At 31.7% G+C, this 21,284-nt stretch overlaps 2 protein-coding genes across 2 annotated transcripts; one reads left to right on the top strand and one right to left on the bottom strand.

Moving 5' to 3' along the window:
* The first annotated feature begins 12,956 nt into the window (after positions 1 to 12,956).
* Positions 12,957 to 15,226, top strand: LOC145814109 (uncharacterized). The gene is made up of 2 exons (XM_082910635.1): positions 12,957 to 14,040; positions 14,181 to 15,226. The coding sequence occupies exons 1-2, from the start codon at positions 12,957 to 12,959 to the stop codon at positions 15,224 to 15,226; spliced, it is 2,130 nt and encodes a 709-aa protein (XP_082766761.1).
* Positions 15,227 to 16,187: 961 nt separating this feature from the next.
* Positions 16,188 to 19,263, bottom strand: LOC114272921 (uncharacterized). Its single transcript, XM_082910634.1, has 7 exons — positions 19,128 to 19,263; positions 17,407 to 18,278; positions 17,226 to 17,316; positions 17,035 to 17,127; positions 16,615 to 16,860; positions 16,421 to 16,524; positions 16,188 to 16,332 (listed from the first exon to the last, which is right to left on the bottom strand). The coding sequence occupies exons 1-7, from the start codon at positions 19,161 to 19,163 to the stop codon at positions 16,188 to 16,190; spliced, it is 1,587 nt and encodes a 528-aa protein (XP_082766760.1). The 5' UTR covers positions 19,164 to 19,263.
* Positions 19,264 to 21,284: the final 2,021 nt, after the last annotated feature.

Raw genomic sequence — 21,284 nt, 5'->3', positions numbered from 1 at the left:
TTAAAATTTAAAACGCGTTGGATTTTATTTATGGATTGAGAATCTTTTTATCTCATGATGCAAATTATGGAATCATGCATGATTAATTTATTTTGTTAATTCATTATTCTTAGTTGATGAGTTTGATATGCATGTATTGATATCAACACAAGTTATTTCTTAAAAAATAATTTCTTGTGATTTGGAATGATAAATTGATATGTTGACTTTGTACATAAGCAGATTAATTTGAGTATTTCTAATTAATTTAGAATGGGTGTTTAAACACTAGAGAAATTTAAAACATGAAGATGTATGTAGTTATATCGTTCTATTTAATTTGAAGTAAATTTAAAGAAATCTTTTATGTTGGTTATTAGTTTGTTTTGAATTTGTGACATGAGATGTCGTTAATTATTATTTTACTTGCGTAGTAGAATTTATTAAACCATAAACCATTATATTAATATGGGAGTGTATCTCTTGCATTAGATGAGATAATGTAATTTTCGTTTGTCACAAATATTTGATTGTATCTCTTACAATAAAATGGATTTTTTGAATTGTTTGATTCTTAGGCAAAATTTTTATGAGGATATGATTTTGTCAAAACATTAATTCTGATTTGTGTAGTCATAATTATTTTGAAATTTTTTATTTGAAATTTATGAATCAAGTACATCATAGACAACAAGTGATGGATGTTATATTTTGATTTATATTAGAAGTGATAGGGGTGGTGAATATGTTGTACCATTAAATGAATTTTGTGCACAACATGGCATTATTCACCAAACTACAACACCTTATTCTCCACAGCAAAATGGAATTGTTGAAAGGAAGAATAGAACCCTAAAAGAAATGATGAATGCCATGTTACTAAGTTCAGGTTTACCACAGAACTTGTGGGGGGGGGGAGCAATATTGTCTGCTAATTATGTTCTTAACAGAATACTCCACAAGAAAACCAACAGCACTCTTTATGAATTGTGGAAAGGTCGACCACCTTCCTACAAATACTTAAAAGTGTGGGGGTGTTTGGCAAAAGTTAAAGTTCTTGTTCCTAAAAAGACTAAGATTGGACAAAAAATAGTAGATTGTGTGTTAATTGGTTATGCTCAGAATAGTAGTGCATATCGGTTTCTGACTTATAAATCAGAAATACCTGATATAAATATGAATACTATTATAGAGTCAAGGAATGCTGTATTTTTTGAACATGTCTTTCCTTACAAGAAAGGACATGAATTATGTTCACAGAAAAGAACTTTTGATTGTACGCAAAGTCAAGAGACTAATGACAATCAAACACAAGAGACTAGTAATGGTCTCAACCAACAGGATTTAACTGATGATGAACCAAGATGAAGTAAGAGAGCGAGAACATCAAAATCCTTTGGTCTAGATTTTCTGACGTACCTGTTAGAAAATGAACCTCAAAGCTTTAAGGCAGCAATGACAGGTTCTGAAGCACTTTTGTGGAAAGAGACTGTTAATAATGAAATTGAGTCCATTATGCAAAATCATACTTGGGAATTGGTGGATCTTCCACCAGGTTCTAAACCTCTTGGTTATAAGTGGATATTTAAGAGAAAAATGAAAATAGATGGATAGACAAGTATAAAGTAAGACTTGTAGTAAAAAGTTACAGACAAAAGGAAGGTCTGGACTATTTTGACACATATTCCCCTGTGACAAGAATAACATCCATTCGCATGCTTATTGCTATAGCATCGTTGTTTAATTTAGAAATACATCAAATGGATGTTAAGATAACTTTCTTAAACGGTGATCTAAATGAAGAGATCTATATGGAGCAACCTAAAAGGCTTGTAGTATTGGGGCAAGAAAAGAAAGTTTGTCGGTTTGTAAAATCTCTTTATAGATTAAAACAATCACCTAAGCAATGGCATGAAAAATTTATTGAGAAAATACTAAAACATCTGACGGATATGCATTATCTCAATCACATTATATTGAGAAAATTATTGGTAAATTTATCAAGGATGATATGAATTTATCTAGAACACCTGTAGAAGTCAATCTTTATTTATCAAAAAATAAAGGTGATGCGGTGTCTCAGTTAAAATACTCCAAAATCATTGGAAGCCTAATGTACCTAATAAATTGTACTTGTCCTGATATAGTTTATGCTATCAGTAAATTGAGTAAGTACACTAGTAACCCCAGAGAAGACCATGGAAGGCGATCATTCGGGTTCTTAGATATCTAAGATTCACCCGTGATCATGGTTTGAACTTTACTCGATATCCAGCAGTACTTGAAGGTTATTGTGATGCAAATTGGATATCAGATACTAAAGATTCAAAATCCACAAGTGGATATGTCTTCACTCTGGGTGGCGTTGCTGTTTCTTGGAAATCCACGAAACAAACATGCATTGCGCGATCCACAATGGAATCCGAGTTCATTGCTTTAGACAAAGCAGGAGAAAAAGCAGAATGACTTCGTCACTTCTTAGAAGACATTCCAATGTGGCCAAAACCTGTGCCAGCTATTTGCATTCATTGTGATAGTCAATCTGCAATAGGCAGGGCACATAATTATATGTATAACGGTAAGTCACGACATATTTGCCGTTGACATAATACCGTAAGGCAATTGTTGTCAAATGGAATAATCTCAATAGATTATATAAAATCTAAAGAGAATATTGCAGATCCGTTAACAAAAGGTTTGACAAAAGAGCTAGTGTATAGTTCATCGAAGGGGATGGGATTAAAGCCTATTACATAAGAGTCGTCATAATGGTAACCCTACTTATATGACTGGAGATCCCAAGAACTAAGTTCAAAGGGACAACTAAGTTATGTATGGCTCGCCAGAAATCACCAAGGGATTAAAATTCCTTACCCATTCCTATGGTGAGAGTGATATCTGCAACATATGTTGTCTGCAGAGGTATAAGAATAAGCTTTGCTTTTAATGATTACTTATATCTTGATTGAGGTATAAAATCAAGACGAGTATAAGGAGATACTCACAATAAAAATCACCTATATGAGTGTCGAACTGGGACCGGTTCTATAAGAATGAAGAGGCTAAATTCTCTAGAAACACTTATGAAAACCAGGAGCGTTCAAGGCCAAAATGAACACAACAGTAAGAACCACGATGTGTTAGAAGATATTTTGTGTGAAATCTATTGTCTTGGCTTACACAAACGACTGAACAATTCAAGGCATCGCATTCATTGGTTAGCTAGTAAGTCCGATAGGTTATCACTAGGGAAGGTTCAAGGCCGAAAGCTACCTATCCTGATGCAAGATATTTTCGACTTATACTCTTTCGATAAAGTCTGCATATTGTTGCATTTCCGTTGTCATCAAATTCCATTCATGTGGGGGATTGTTAGAAATGGTTGGAAAATTCTAGGTAAAACTAGAATTTTTTCCTAACTTTAGTCTATTATTTAGGTGGGATCCGAGCGTCAAGGTTGGCGGGTCAAAGTGGTAATGCGTTCTATGCCGCGTTGTGATTCACGTGGTATGTTTGGTTGCTCAAAACCATTATTAAGTGAATGGAAAATTGAAGCCAAAGTGTGCTCCATGGAAATGGAGTTTTGGTGGAAAATCCTTAAAAGTGTGAATAAGGCTTGTCCCATATTGATTTGGTGGGAAGTTTTGAATGGGTTTATAAGGCATGGGATTGGAACTTGAGGTGTGCCCCAAGGGGTACCCAAGTGTTTTAGAGAGGGAGGTTATGGGCAAAATGGGCTAGACCCATTAGACCCAAAAATCACCACACACGCACGCCCGCGCGCGCCGCCGCCGCCATCCGTCTGGCCCAATACCTATCTTTTTGGGTCAAAGACATTTGAATTTTATTTTATTTTTTGGTAAAATAAAATCCAAAATTCACATTAATTCCGGAAATAAACTGGTCCAGTTAACAGATTCAAATCTGTTTAAATTCAAAACCAAACAGGTTTCATACCTGTTCAAACAGGTTTGCACCTGTTTAATTCAAAACCTGCAGCCACCAATCCATCTATAAATATGACAGCCCTCATTTGATGTTTTACATATTCAGAAATTTTGTACTTTACCTCTGCAAATTTATTCTTTATTTTGCTGCATTTAGTTTTTGTGAGAAAGAGTATAAACACTTAGTGTATTTGTTAGGCAAGCAATTTGTAATGCTGCTATTGTTTGTAGTTGATCATTTTATCCTGGGAGATAGATGTCCACATTCTGAAAATACCGTGCAGAGGATGAATCTGTCTTAAGGACACAGTGTCAAACACTGGACTTGATCAGATATTTATTAGAAAAAATTAATCAAGTAAGTTGTTTAATTTATTATTCTGTTTTATTTGTTTATTAAATCAAATTTTAATTTTGTTTTTTATAACAAAATAAAATCTGTTTTTATTTCTTTGTTTATTTATTTATTTATTTCTAGTTTTATTTTTGTAATCAAACAAATTCACTCATTTCTTTTATTTTTTTATATTTTTGTTGTTGTTTAGTACACAACAAAATTTAATCTATTTAAATACAGTGAAGATTGTCTAATAGATATTGCCAAACTTACCCTAAGGAACACATAAGTTAAATTAATAGTTTAGAGATAAAATAAAAATAAAATAAAAATAATTTAGGAGATATAAATAAAATATTTTACTTTACCTAGTTTAACATGGAAAGCCCAAGTTCAAAAACATATGGACATGTCGGTGGCCCTTTCCGGCCTGGTGCTTAAAGGGGATTCTATTTGAATCTAAAATATATTTTAGTACGTCTAATTTAAATTAATAAATTTTAATTTTATTATATCTTAATATGAATTTACTAATAAGAACAATATATATTAAATTTTTTTTTTCTCATAGTACACTCTAATCAGTTATTCCTATTTAAACTCTGTATTTTCTTTCTCAAGAGATCAAAGTTATTTCTTCAACTTCTTCTTCTTCTTCTTCTTCTTCTTCCTCCTTCCTCCTTCCAAAACTCCAATCCAACCTACAAAACTTACCATCATCATCAATATCTTGTTTTTTATTACTTTAAAACCCTAAACCGTAAAAAAAAAATTGAACAACATCAATAATTGATGAGAGTAATAATCGAAATAGTCTTTTAAAACAACCCATCAAAAAGGAAGTAAGTATTCATATAAAAAGTTTCATAATTTTTGTAAAGTACCATCTGTTTCCTAAAAAGTAGCCTAAGAGGGGGTGAATTAGGTTTCTACAAATTAAAATTAATAATGCCCCAATAAAATTAACTACTAGTACAACAAATTATTGACAAGCACAATGATGAACTTAGCAGTAAATGATCAAGCAAAATAATAATGAAATATAACTAACATATAGGGTAAATCAAATGATTAACACATGAATATTAGATAGTTATAGCAGTAGTAGGAAAGTAAGAGATTAGGAAAGAGGAGACAAACAGATTTATAGTGGTTCAGCTTCCACCAAGCCTACATCCACTCCTCAAGCTTCACTTGAGATTTTTCACTATCTTCTAACTTCATAGGGGTGCTAGCAACCTCTTTACAAATTGAGCAATCCTCCACGGATTTTACACAGACTTCACAAGCCCAAACCCTTACAAATCTTAGGTGATTCACAATCACTCTCAAGATTTCAAAAACACAGTGTTTGCAACACTTTTACAAGATGAAATGGTATTTTTACTTTCAAAGAAAGCTTACAATAAATATATCTCAAAGATAGATATATAAAATGAAACTTTGATTTTTCTGTAAATCTCACACAGGAAAGATGAGCTTAATGCTATAAGGCTCAGTGTATAATTTCTGAGTGAGGATGTAAACAAAAATTGAAAAATACTTCTCAGAGAATTTTTCAGAGAATAGATGTGAGTGGTTATAGATCAAATAATATTTTTTGATTTTTTTTGTCACTTGTTTACATTAGAAGTTTTGGTATATATAATGAAACTTATAGCCGTTTATATCCGTTGTATTCATTTGAATTTATAGTCGTTTATAGCTGTTGTATTCATTTGAATTTATAGCCGTTGTACTCCATCATTACTAATTTGAATATCTTCCACTTGAACCTTTTGGCCCTTTTAAACTGCTGCTGTTCTGGGCTGTTTGAACCTTTGTTTTGGGCTATTTGAACTCCTGATTTAATCAAATATTAAATACATTCTAATAACATTTAGGATAAAGGTTTATGTGAGAAATAATAGGACAAAATAAATTTTGATTCTATTTTTCTCTTTCAAATAAATTAAAACATAATTAAATAAATCATCAAAATAAATTTTGGATTTAAAACATAATTAAATAAATCATTAAAATAAATTTTGATTCTATTTTTCTCTTTCAAATAAATCATCAAAATAAATTTTGATTCTATTTTTTTTCTTTCAAATAAATTAAAACATAATTAAATAAATAATCAAAATAAATAAGTCTAACATGTTTTAAACTTATTTATTTTGATGTTAGACTCGGCCAAGCACGTTTAGCTCAGTCAGGCTACTTCTATTTGTAGTCAGGTCACATTCCACACGGCCATACATCTCAGTCCAACCTCAAAGCTCGGCAAGGACTCGCGCACATCTTCTTTAGCTCGGCCAATCCTTATTGGGTTTGCTCGGCCAATCATGGAATGATGATCTTAGCTCGGTCCATTCTGTTCAGCCACAATTTCCCTCTCAATTGCCTCTTAATCCCATCTGTTGCAATATGATTGGGATTACTTCAGTCTTGCATAACTTAGCTTCAGCTCGGTTAGGATAACTCAGTTCATTCACTATTCATCTTTTCTGATTTGAACTTAAATTTATTGAGTGGAAACCATTGTTGATCTTGGTTCAAAATTTTTATTTATTTATTTATTTTTGGTATCTCGGCCCACCCACATACCGTATAGCTTGGCCATGAGGGTGTTTGGTAGGGCTTTTTTGAGCCTGCTTATGGCTTCTGACTTTTAAAAAGTTATTTTGGACTGTTTGGTTAAACTTATTTCAAACAGCTTCTGATTTTACAACTTATTTTAAGTCAAAAAAACTGATTATGAGAAGCTGCTCACCCATTACTTCTGATTATCAGCTTCTACTGTGGACATATTAATTCACGGTTATACTCTTAAATTTTTTTTATTTTTTATTTTTTTAAAAATAGAAAAAGACCCAAATGGACTATCAAATATTATTATTATTATTTATGAAAAATGTAGACAAATAGTGAATAATAAAAAATAAAAATTAATTGAAAAAATTACGTCACAGCTTATTTAACAAACACTACTCAGTAACTTAAATCTATAATCTAACAGTTATACCAAACAGATTAACAATTTCTGATTAAAATCATAATTTATAATCTGTTAAATTATAATTTATAATCTATTTTAATAGTTACACCAAACAGCACCCATCCATCTCGGCATGGCATTTAATTAACGCAATTGATTCAGCTTTGCACTTGGTGGAATGGGTGTGGGGCATAGAGACTTGATTGCCATGCATGATAATGACATGCATTAAAATTTTGCTGGGTGTTTGATGTTGGATTTTGCTTGGATCTAGGCTTACTTTTTGGTTGGTCCCACTGCCTAGAAGAAGGAATATGCCTTTGGGAGATGGCATTTTGGAGTTATTTCTTCATGCATGGCACAGTTCAGTAGGCCCCAACTTCACTTAGCTCGGCCCACCGTTGCTTGTTATTGCTCAGTTGGTTGGCCAAGCTTTTATCTCATATGAAGAAATATTTTCGGTGCTTGTTTGGACCCACCACCTAAAGGTTCAGTTGCTTATTTTATTCCATTTTGATTGGACGTGATTGGAGCTGTAATGATCCTAATCCGTAATCTGCTCTTAATCAATAATTAAGGATGTAAATTAAGAGATTAAAATAAATTATGTGTTCGTTGTGTATTTTGAATGCTATTTGACTTTTTATTTGTTACTCGTAGAAATATCTGTCTAGAATTCTGCTTTAATTTAAAAATTAAAAGTCTTATTGGCATCCGAAACCGAAATTGGTTACATGAATAAATTGTTTGAAAGTTTTAGAACACTATTATAAGTTTAATAAAAAAAATTGATTTAGTTTGACAAATTAAGATGTATTTAATTAACCAAATGTTCTAATGAATGTATTAAGCCAACCTAACTATATAAGTGTGATAGAAGCTAATTCTTGAGCTCATTCTTCTCCATTTGAGTGCAAAAATATGAAAATTCATTCTAGAGAGAGATTAAGTTCACTTTTAGAGAGAGAAAGCTAGAGAATTGGAAGATTAAGGCTTGATTCTTGAAGATTAAGAAGATAAGCTCTAAGAGTGATGAAAGCCGAAAGATACCACATTAAGGCCGCTTGAGTTATATTTATAGCCTTTGAATTTTGTTTATTTGGTAGAGATGATGTGTTTTGTGCACTTGTACAGATTTGGTAGGCAACACACAAATTCAAGCAAAAAGTGACACAAAAGTAGATTTTTCGTGCTAGTAGTGAAAAGTCCCGGCATGCCACCTCATTGCACGTGCGGCCAAGCTCCACCGCATGTACGGTTCACCACCGCTCGAGCGGCCCATCTAGGGTTACATGCGTGAAAATTTAAGACTCTTCTGTTGGGAATAAAAATGAGAAAAAGATGTTGTAACCAGGTTCGAAAAATATTCTAAGAAAAAAGGAGGCTAGGGTTTGAAGAGAGGGATTTCTCAAGCTTCAAGGGCAACTTTCATGGAGGCTTTTTCCACCTCCACCTCTTCCACCTCTTCCCACTCTTCCATGAGTAGCTAGTCTTCTAGTTTTAGGGTTTTGATGAAATCCTAGCCATGTAAAGAGATTTTTGTTAGGCTTTGATTGTGAAACGGTTTGAATAAATGTATAGATATTTTAGAAGTTTATAATCATTTTCTTTTTCATCTCTTCAAGTATTTTATTCTCTGTAATTGTTTAATACTTTTCATACATTGGTTTTCTTTGTGTTTGTGTTCAAAGTATGAGACGAGTCATGCTATGAGAGACCCGGGTCGGGTTACTACTATAGTTTAGAGCAAACGACTCGTGCTGCTTGGGATGATTCATGCCTATACGTTGAATGCAACAATCCTCTTAATCAATGTTTCAAACTTGTAGTTGTGAAATATTGGGTAGTTCAAATTGGTTTTCTTTAAGTCTTATTTGTATGGTTAGTGGTGAATTCTTTGTCCTAGGATTTTCTCAAAAATCAGTATCTCAAACCCTGCTTTTAATTGTCAATTCAATTTCTCAATTTCATTTAATTCTTGTTTAGTCATGATATCCCTCAATCTTTTTATCAAAATTAATTTAGAAATTTAACAATTAAATTAGTTTAATTTTCCGTTGTCTTTATGGATCGATACCTGGATTTACCGTTATTCTAAGAAATTTGGTATAATTTAGTGTTTATTTTTGGTGTGTGAAACGACCCATCAAAGATTTACAAGAATCTGGCTTATTCAAGACTCTAGGTGAGAATTCAAGACTTAATCATGACTTTAAGCCATCAATTAGATCAATTCAAGAGGAATTTGTGATTATGTACAAGAATTGAACTAAAGATGATGATTTTAAGGTCAATTCCATACATGCATGTTGAATTTGTCTTGAACTCTTATTTTTTAGCATCGTACATGTCATTAGAGATAAAATTTGAAGTTATAAGTTACATGCATGCATGTGTCATGAAGTTTTGAAAGTGATTTCTATGTTTTTGAAGTTTAACAAAGAATTTTGAAAAGGATTTCCACATACATGCAAATTTTGAGTTTATTTTCTAAGAATTCACACATGCAAGTGTATATGTTTGCTAAGACTTGAGAGCTCACCATGATTTTATACTTAGACATCGCATTTGTCTGTGTTTTGGAAGTTTGGTTTTCAAAATCATTATATACATGTGTTTTAAAGTTTGGTTTTGGAAGAATTGACATGCTTTTGAACCCTAACCTTGCGAAATAATCTTCAATTCAAGATGTTCTATGAGTTTCTACATGTTTTCTCAAGTTTTGGCCCATAGAATGTGTTTTGGTGCATTAGAATCGAGTTTTGAGCATGAAACCAAAACTTGAAAATTCCATAATTCTGTCACACCGCTTGAGCAAACAAAGCTTCACTCAAGCGCACATTGTGAGCTCTCTGAAGTTTTGCAGTCGAGATAGTTGGCTCGAGCGATCAAATTTGTAGTCTTAATTAAAAAAATTTAGTCTTAGTTAAAAATATATTAAATAAGTTTTTTTTAGTCTTAGTTAAAAATATAAAATATATGGATTTTTTATTCACAAGTTAAATTTAAAAAAATTAATATCTATTAAATGAAATTATTTATAAAAATATTTAATTTCAACAAAATTTTATTTTTCTTATTTACAAAAACTAATTATTATAAATTTTTATTAGATTAATTCTAAAATAATTGACAAAAAACACATTACCTTTAATTTAGAAAAATTATATTAATATTAAAATCCTATTTTATGTACTTTTTTAATTAGCTAGATAGAGTTATATGCGCTAATCGAAAAATTCATAGCCCTAAAGTTGTTTGTGTCTATTACATATTATGCGGTGTGAACGCCCCTTTAATATTCATGTTATCAATTTATATCATATTTGTATTTGTGAAAAAAAATAATCAAATTAAAACATCTTCAATAAATATAAATAATGAGTTAGTATAAGATCTTGGGAAAATTACACACCAATTGCAAAGTTAGTTACACATTAGTGGTAAATTCTATAAATATTAATTATTAGAATTATAATTTTTTTAATGAATGTGTAATTATTTTTCTAAAATTACACTACTGGTATTTTTCCTAAAGATATTTAAGTAGTTTATGGACAAGTCAACAGAATTTTTTTTTTTTTTTTAAAAAAAAAGGGGGACTACTTAACTCTATAAAAATACCATCTAAAAAAAAAATCTATAAAAATAAATACATACAGAAGTTAACAACTTGGTCAAATTTGTCATATGTTGCACTCCCTTTTCCCCCTTGGTGAAATTGGGCTTTGTGAGCCCTAATTATTTTATTTATTTATTTTACGCATTCAAATAGTTTTGATTTTTTATTTAACACACTTCAACACATTTTTAGTGTCTCTATTGCAGCATTAATACACTTATTAAATTAACAAATTTTTAATACATCAAATTGAGTCTCATTTTTATCATTTTAATATAATTATGCTGACTTTTCTTTTAGTAAGGTTAAAAGATCCGAAATTAATGTAAATGGTGTGAAAATATAAAAATAAATAAGGTAAATGTACATTTCAGTTTTTAAAAAATGATAATATTTTTTTTTCATTCATATGACTAACAATTCTTTTTTATAAAAATGGGACTAAGCATTATCTGAATTAAAATCTTAAGAGAACACAATATAATTATGTCAAACTTGTTTGACTTACTGTGTTTTATCTAAACTTAAGAGCAGAGCAATGTAATTTATCCTAAATTAAATTAATAGTTTAAAGATAAAATAGAAAAAAATAAAAATAATTTAGGAGATAAAAATGAAATTTGTGTAGTTTAATGGGATTTTTGGTGGAACCCCCCTTTTGGGCCTTTTTATTAGGGTAAAGGATAACCTAATTAATTTTCTTTCAAAAAGTCCCTGAGTAAGAAATGCTTAACTTAATAAAGACATTTTATAATTTCTAATTTTTTTTATCACAATATTGCCCTTATATAGTATCATACGTAAAAATTTGAAATCTGAGCTCCAAATCGATCATACTTCACAAAATCGATGAAGATGATTTTCAGATCTGAAGATCTCGCAGCCGAACATCTCTCACTTGTTCAACAATAGACGATCTCGCAGCCGAACATCTCTTACTTGGTGGCCGATGATCAACACTCTCAATTAAACGAAAGTTTCATTGAGATTTGTGATTGTTGATCGAGTTGTAGAGGTTTTTCTTCTCAATTAGGTATGTTGATTTGTAATGAATTTTTTTTATTTTTGTTTGTTTGATTTATTTTTGTTGTGTTTGATCTGATTTCGTTTGACAGAATCAGAGTAAAATTTTACTCTGGTTCTATTGCTGTGCCTTTTGTTTCAGAGAATCAAAGTAAAATTTTACTCTGGTCCGAATCCTCTGTTTACAATGAGAGTAAAATTTTACTTTTATGCAGAGTAAAATTTTACATTTATACAGAGTAAAATTTTACTTTCAAATTCAGGCCGCAACATTTTTACTCTTAAATTTAGAGTAAAATTTTACTCTTATGCAGAGTAAAATTTTACTTTTATGTACTTTTAGATTCCTTTTGTAACATTTTACTCCTATATCAGAGTAAAATTTTACTCTGCTTGATTGCTCTGTTTACAATGAGAGTAAAATTTTACTTTCAAATTCAGGCCGCAACATTTTTACTCTTAAATTCAGAGTAAAATATTACTCTTATGCAGAGTAAAATTTTACTTTTATGTACTGTTGGATTCCTTTTGTAACATTTTACTCCTATATCAGAGTAAAATTTTACTCTGCTTGATTGCTCTTTTTACAATGAGAGTAAAATTTTACATTTATACAGAGTAAAATTTTACTTTCAAATTCAGGCCGCAACATTTTCACTCTTAAATTTAGAGTAATATTTTACTCTTATGCAGAGTAAAATTTGACTTTTTTGCAAAATAAAATTTTACTTTTAGATTCCTTTTGTAACATTTTACTCCTATATCAGAGTAAAATTTTACTCTGGTTCGATTGCTCTGTTTACAATGAGAGTAAAATTTTACTTTTATACAGAGTAAAATTTTACTTTTATAGAGAGTAAAATTTTACTTTCAAATTCAGGCCGCAACATTTTACTCTTAGATTCAGAGTAAAATTTTACTCTTATGCAGAGTAAAATTTTACTTTTTTGCAGAATAAAATTTTACTTTTAGATTCCTTTTGTAACATTTTACTCATATATCAGAATAAAATTTTACTTTTATGAAGAGTAAAATTTTACTGTTAATTGATTGCAGATTTGTAAAATGGTTCCACCTCTTATGTTGTTATGCAAGTATGGTGATCGTACCATTGTGTTCAAGGTTGTGTCAAACTGCACGTTGAAGGATTTAACTGATTTCTTAAGTTGTAAATTGAAGAAGTTTGACAATAGTGGTTGCATACTGTTATCGTACTGTTTGCCTGGACATTCGCAATGCATGATTGATGATGATTCTGATTTTCAGAATATGTTGTCGCTTGTTTATCCCCTTGGTGTTGATCGAGTTGATGTGACTATTACTGAAATGGGCATTTCAAATGAAAAACATGGAGTTGGAGAATCAGGGGACGCTACTGGATCCAACATTACTGATGATGAAATGGATTTACTCCTTATGTTTTGTCAACATGAAGAAAGGACTTTGTTGTCTTGTAGATGGGTGAATGGAATTACTCATGTAGGTCAAAGATTTATTGGAGGTGCAAAGGATTTTCGGACTGCATTATGTAAATATGCCATTGAGATAGGATTTGAGTTTGTGTATGTGAAGAATGAGAAGTGTCGGGTCACTGCTGTGTGTTCAATGCGGGAGTCGAAAGCTTGTTTATGGCGAGTACATGCATCTCTGGAAAGTGCTAATAATTTTTTCTACATTAGGGCTCTACATGATAAGCATACTTATGGAGCTGCAGTTCGTATTTCTAAAAACTCAAGGATGAGTTCAAATTTGGTTGCAAGTTTGATTGTTAATGAAGTTCGTGGGAATCCCCAAACTCGTCCAATTGATGTTGTGCATCAATTTACAGATCAATACGGGCTCACCATTACGTACAATCACACTTGGTTGGGAGTTGAGAAAGCTAGGACTACTACTTTTGGAGATTTCTCTATGTCTTATGATGAGATTCGATGGTATATGGATATTGTGATGAGCACAAATCCTGGTAGCTATTTGCGTCTTGACTATAACCATCAAAGTGGACGGTTCAAGAGGTTTTTTGTTGCATTTAATGCTTCCATTCAAGGGTTTAGGCATTGTCGTCCTCTATTGTTTATCGATAGAACTTTTCTAAAGGGGAAATATAATGGCACCTTGTTAACAGCTACAGCGAAGGATGGGGATCAAGGTAGATATTACTATAGTTTATTCCAAAGTAACAATTTACTTATTCTCAAATTAACATGTTATTGCTATTCAGAGTAAAAATCTACTTTATTTGTCCTTTTCGTTTAAGATATTTACTAATTGTAAAATGTTATTTTTCAGGTTTTTTCCCGCTTGCACTGGCAATTGTCGATACAGAGACTATAGACAGTTGGGAATGGTTTTTTATGCATTTGTCGAATATATTGTTGGATGAAAGACCAATTACCTTCATATCTGATCAGAGCGCTGGACTTTTGGAGGCTTTACCCAAGGTTTTACCTACTGCTTACCACTGTTTTTGTCTCCAACACTTGAAGGCCAATTTGAGGGATAGGTTCTCTGGTCCAAGTTTCAGCAATACTTTCAGGAGTAGAATAGTTTTTTTGTTTTCTTTGTGTGCTTACGCTCCGACAGTGGGATGTTTTAATCAGTGCTTGAAAGAATTACAAGATGAGGGAAAAGGGATCGTTTGTGGGTTTCTATCCAATTTGCCCTATGACAAGTGGAGTAATGCATATTTTAAAGGACAAAAATACGGTGAAATGCACTCGAATGTGGCAGAGTCTTTCAATTCATGGATCCGTCAAGCTCGCCATTTGCCCACTACAAAGATGATTGATTCAATTAGGTTGAAGATCATGGATTTGATGTCGAGAAGGAGAGAACAAGCTAAGAAATGGAATACTTTTCTTTGTCCGGAGATGGATTCAACATTAGTAAATGCTCTTAAAAGTGGAAGAACTTGGCTGGTTAGTCGTTCAAGTGATCACGTTTTTGAGGTTCAATCCCAGCCATCGGTTAGCGTTGACCTCTTGAATAGAACTTGCTCATGTTACCAATGGCAATTGAATGGATTTCTTTGTGCTCACGCGGCGACTGCTATCCAAAAGAGCAGAGGTGATTTGTATGCACATGTGGAACCATTTTATTACACTAGCAAGTTCAAAGATTGCTATGCTGAGTCCATTTATCCAATACCCATTGTTGAGAAACCTCTTGTAGCTATGGATGATCTTGTTGTCCTTCCTCCAATTTGTAAGAAGCCACCTGGTAGGCCAAGGAAGAATAGGATCCCATCTAGGGGTGAGAAGATAAGACGAGTACAGTGTGGTAGATGCGAGAAGTACGGTCATAATAGGAAGACTTGCAATGAGGCATTGCCGTAAAAGACATTATTGATTTTATAATAGAAGTATGAAAATAATGCAGTTCTTCTGCAATAAGTAGTCCATAGCAATAATAGTATAGTCTTTTAGACTAGATTTGTCAGGAGACATTGCAATAAAAGACATTTTTACTATGTTCTTGAATGGTTGTCTGTTCTAGTTTCTGATTTGTTTTGTCGTTAAATGGTTGTCTATGGGTATGAGGAGCTTGTGGTTTCACAGTAAAATTTTACTATGTTCAGAGTAAAATGTTACTTTTATATTAAAATTTTACCTTATTTCAGAGTAAAATTTTACTTTCATACAGAGTAAAATTTTACTTGTAGTTGTGCTTTTAGATGAGTCGAAATTTTACTCGCCCTTCAGAGTAAAATTTTACTTTCATACAGAGTAAAATTTTACTTTTGTACAGAGTAAAATTTTACTTTTAGATTTAGAGTCCAAATATTACTCGCCTTTCAGAGTAAAATTTTACTTTCATACAGAGTAAAATTTTGCTTTTGTACAGAGTAAAATTTTACTTTTATACAGAGTAAAATTTTACTTATTCCGGCTGTAACATTTTGCTCTTAGATTCAGAGTGTACATTTTATTCTTATTTCAGAGTAAAATTTTACTTTTATGCAGAGTAAAATTTTACTTTCAGATTCTTCTGGTAACATTTTACTCTTATTTCAGAGTAAAATTTTACTTTTATGCAGAGTAAAATTTTACTTTTAGATACAGAGTCTTTCAAAATATAAAGTAAAATTTTACTTTTATGCAGAGTAAAAGTTTACTTCATTTCAGAGTAAAATTTTACTTTTTCAGAGTAAAATTTTACTTTTTCACCGTTCTTTCATTTACAAAAACCGAAATTACAAAAATCATTCACAGTAGTTCCCCAGAACTTGTCCACATTGTCATCCTTGAGGTCTTAGCTCTTGCCCATTTTTTGTTTGAGGTTGAACTGTTCCTCAGTCTATGCTTTTGGATAATCATTCAAAAATTGATGCACTATTGACGCTCGGAAATTGTTAATTTCATCATCTTCCATAGAATTTGCAATAGGCTCATCTCTTATGATTTGGCGCATGATATAACATACAATAATTCCACAATCAACACTGTTAAATAAAAATCAATATCTTGTTAGATTTAGTCAAATTTGAAAACTATCAATTCAAGCATGTAATAGTAGCGTGAAATACTTACGATGTTGGGCGTTGTTGTGGACTATCTTTCATCGAAACCAAGTTTCCAAACTTTCTTCTACCTCTCTTCGTTTTGTTGGCCAACTTGCTATCCACATATGTTATCTAACATCATTGCATAATTGTTTGGTCACGATTAAATTCAAGAATAAAACACAACAAAAAATTACTGTTAATATGATGCAAAGCACTTACAATCTTTTTTGCATCCTTAAGGTAAGGATCTTCTCTGTTGTCTCTTGGCCTTAAAGAATTGTAATGTCTCCACTCATCAAGTTCAGTGTCAAATACAAGAAGTGTCCAGTGGTAGGGTTTTTCTTCCTTTTTGTTCCCATTGGAATTCATGCAAAAATGAAGGTATCTATATCCACTCAAATCTTGTTGAAGGACTTTATCAATTAAATGATTTCTCAGCTGCCCATAACCCCATTTCACTAAAGACTGCATTTAATCATATAAGAGTGTCATGTCTCAAGTTGTGTTAGTGACATACTGTATGAGTTGTCAATCTTTGCAAACCAAATAGTAAAAATTAACTCCAAAATACAGTACAATGTTACACTAAACCATAGTAAAAATTTATCAATTCAAACTAAATACAAATTGATGGTTTACCCAACAAAGGCTTGAGAAAAAGAATGATTTATTCTTTTCTGGCTTCTTGACTTGTTGCTCAATCTCAAGCATTTCTATGAAGCTGTCAATGACCTACAAAAACAAAAGTCAATTAAATATATGTTAATAAAATAAACTATTTTTAGTTATTAAAGTGAACACTAGTCATTGAAACTTGTATGGCCACTTACATTATTTGCAGTATCACCATCTCTCAGAATTGCATCCACATCATGCAATGTAACATATACTCCATTTCCTGTGCCGGACCATATGATTGCACTAGTCATAAGGTAAAAAAAATGTTGATTAACACGTTGCAGTTTGATAACAGTAAAAATCTATTGTTTGACAAAATTAAAATGGTCTTACTCTGTGGTTTCCAAATTGTAAATCTTGTTCAGTAGACACTTATCATTCTCATCAAGCAATTTGGATATTGCAGCCTTATCTGGAAACAAAACCCTTTCAACTGGCTTTGCTTGGCTTAGAGACAAGTTGTCAACACAAATCACTTCTTTTGACATCACTTCAATTGCTTGTTTTGTGGTCTTTTTTTTCTTTGCCTCTCTTGGCTCACATTCAAAATCAAACATCTCTTTTTTCTTCCTCGCCTTGATTTTGATTTTCCTGACCATGGATGTTTGCAATGGCTCTACGACTATAGGTGATTCTTTCAATGTACTTTGAATGCCAATGTTTTGCTCTTGTTCTACTCCTTCAGCATGTGGCATTTCTTTAGAAGCAAAACCTTGGGTAGCCGCATGAACTGCATTTTCTTCAATCTGTTCAACCAACTGTTTATTTTCAGATTCGAGTACTTCAATCTCCTTTCTCAGTTTCTCCATTTCTTTCTCTGTGTTGCTCATCTTTTCCATCGTTTCTTTTGTTTTTGCCTCTTGATCCTCTTCTATTTTTTGCATTGTTTCCCTCATTTTCTTCAGTTCTTCAACCAACGCCATATTCTCACTTTTCAGCCTTTTGTTTTCCTTTTGAAGATCAATGAAGTCCTTCAAAGGTTGATCATCTCCTAAAGCTTCAGCTACATGATCTTCATCTTCTTCAGTCTCCAAATTTTCCTCCATGTCCAATGCATCTTCTTTAGTCTCCAAATTTTTCTCCATGTCCAATGCATCTTCTTCAGTCTCCAAATTTTCCTCTATTTCCAATGCATCTTCTTCATCATCATTGCAAATGAGGGCCATTTCTTCTCTGGAAATGGGCTTCAGTTCATTGTGATTTACCTGCATTTGAAAAATAGAAAAAGAAAAGAAGCCAGCAATTAAGCAAACTTTAACCACTAGAGTAAAATTTTACTCTGTTTCAAAGTAAAAGTTTACTCTGATTGTAAGTAAACTTTTACTCTAATTTTAAGTAAACATTTACTCTGTTCAATAGTAAGTAAAAGTTTACTCTGACGGTAAGTAAAAGTTTACTCTGATTTAAAGTAAACTTTTACTCTGATTTAAAGTAAACATTTACTCTGTTCAAGAGTAAGTAAAATTTTACTCTGACTGTAATTAAATTTTACTCTGACTGCAAGTAAAAGTTTACTCTGATTTCAAGTAAAAGTTTACTCTGATTTAAACTTTTACTCTGTTAAAGAGTAAGTAAACTTTTACTCTGATTGTAAGTAAACTTTTACTCTCTTCAAGAGTAAAAGTAAAATTTTACTCTATTTCAAAGTAAAAGTTTACTCTTATTGTAAGTAAAATTTTACTCAGTTCAAGAGTAAGTAAAATTTTACTATGTTTCAAAGTAAAAGTTTACTCTGATTGTAAGTAAAATTTTACTCAGTTCAAGAGTAAGTAAAATTTTACTATGTTTCAAAGTAAAAGTTTACTCTGACTGTAAGTGAACTTTTACTCTGTTCAAGAGTAAGTAAAATTTTACTATGTTTCAAAGTAAAAGTTTACTCTGATTGTAAGTAAAATTTTACTCAGTTCAAGAGTAAGTAAAATTTTACTATGTTTCAAAGTAAAAGTTTACTCTGACTGTAAGTAAACTTTTACTCTGTTCAAGAGTAAGACTTAATTATGTACGTATACTTTAAACAAAGTGAACCAGTAAGGCTGAGTTTGGAAAGATGATACCTCTTCAGGCTTTAGTGTTTGCAATGACCTCTTCATTAGCTTTTTCCTCAATGTTGATAAGTCCCATCAAAGGAGCCTTGGACACAAATTTTTTCCTTGAGGTTGAATGAGGGTAGTATGCTCGCATAACCAGTACTATAAAATAAAAAATCAAAATTAGTTAGTTCTCTAAAGATACATTGCATAATATTTAAAGTAGTTCAATTTACTTACCAAAAGAAGAAGTACACATCCAGTGACATTTTCAGGACTTCCTAATGAAGAATAGATTGACGTAGTCAACGTGGATGCAACTGCAGTCGACCATGCATACGAATTCATCATTTCCAAATCTTCTACAAGGGCGACAAAGGCCCATCCAACTGTTAGACCAGTTGTTGGTAATAGCAAAGTCGCCACAACAAATAGACACATTATTCGTGCAACATCCTCAACATCAACTCTCGTTGTGCCTTCCAACGCATCTCCTAATGCCTCTCGCAAACTCTTTACAAATATTCTTGACATATTACGAAACCTTCTCTGCACAAAAGGTGATTCTTGTTTCTTCCCATATGACACATCTACTTTTTTCATTCCCGATTTTATCCCAAAAATCAAAGTAACATCACTGTCCCGTATGTCACATGTTTTTCCCCCAAGCTTAAATCCCTTTGAATGAAAGTCATAAGATTTGATCACATCCATGACATTATCATCAACTTTCTTGAACTTCTTTAACACCACATCATCTTTCTTCCAAAAACATTTAAACAACATCCCAAAAGGTGTTCTCTCAAGGGCAGTGATGTGTCTTTTAGTGAACCTCGTGTCTTGCATTATGTTTATCAATGAAACAATAGTTGACCTATATTGTTTCATATAGTTCTCCCTCTCCCGTACTCCATGTACAATATTCAACTTCGAAGGACTTTCTTCACTACTTTTGCTCTTTTTTTTAGGGACTTTCTTCTTTTGTATAACCATTGGTGGAACTTCAAAATCATCATCATCATCATCACCACATTTGCTTCTTCTGACAACCATTTTCAAACACTAAAAAGTTTCCCTATATCAACAGTGTAACATTTTACTATAAACAACAATGTGACAAAACAAATAAACACTAAACAAAATGCACAAGCATTGTAATGAGAGTAAAATTTTACTTTTATTGAAAGTAAAATTTTACTCTGATTGGAAGTAAAATTTTACTCTGAAAAATTCATGAAGCAAGTGAATTTGAAAGCATTGAAATTGCAGGACCAAAACACTACAGAAATCAAAGCGTAATGAGCAAAGGCTAGAGTTAAAGTAAAATTTTACTCTCATTATAAACAAGTGAATCTGAAAGTAAAACTTTGATTTTATTGAAAGTAAAATTTTACTCTGATTGGATGTAAAATTTTACTCTGATTGGAAGTAAAATATTGAAATTGCAGGACCAAAACACTACAGAAATCAAAGCGTAATGAGCAAAGACTAGAGTTAAAGTAAAATTTTACTCTGTAATAAGTAAAATTTTACTCATTATAAACAAGTGAATCTGAAAGTAAAACTTTACTTTTACTGAAAGAAAATTTTTACTCTGATTGGAAGTAAAATTTTACTCTGAAAAATTCATGAAGCAAGTCAATTTGAAAGCATTGAAATTGCAGGACCAAAACACTACAGAAATTAAAAGCGTAATGAGCAAAGGCTAGCGTTAAATTAAAATTTTACTCTGTATTAAGTAAAATTCTACTCTCATTATAAATAAGTGAATTTGAAAGCATTGAAATGCCAGGACCAAAACACTACAGAAATCAAAGCGTAATGAGCAAAGGCTAGAGTTAAAGTAAAATTTTACTCTGTAATAAGTAAAATATACTCTCATTATAAGCAAGTGAATTTGAAAGCATTGAAATGCCAGGACCAAAACACTACAGAAATCAAAGGGCAATGAGCAAAGGCTAGAGTTAAAGTAAAATTTTGCTCTGTAATAATTAAAATTGTACTCTCATTATAACCAAGTGAATTTGAAAGCATTGAAATGGCAGGACCAAAACACTACATAAATCAAAGCGTAATGAACAAATGCTAGATTTAAAGTAAAATTTTACTCTGTAATAAGTAAAATTTTACTCTCATTATAAGTAAAATTTTACTCTGGTTGGAAGTAAAATTTTACTCTGAAAA

This window comes from Camellia sinensis, unplaced genomic scaffold (genome assembly GCF_055761805.1).
Source record: "Camellia sinensis isolate YWXY unplaced genomic scaffold, ASM5576180v1 Unanchor1, whole genome shotgun sequence".
Taxonomy (NCBI): Eukaryota; Viridiplantae; Streptophyta; class Magnoliopsida; order Ericales; family Theaceae; genus Camellia; species Camellia sinensis.
The sequence above is the reverse complement of the archived record's forward strand: the minus strand, read 5'-3'. Positions and strand labels throughout refer to the sequence as shown.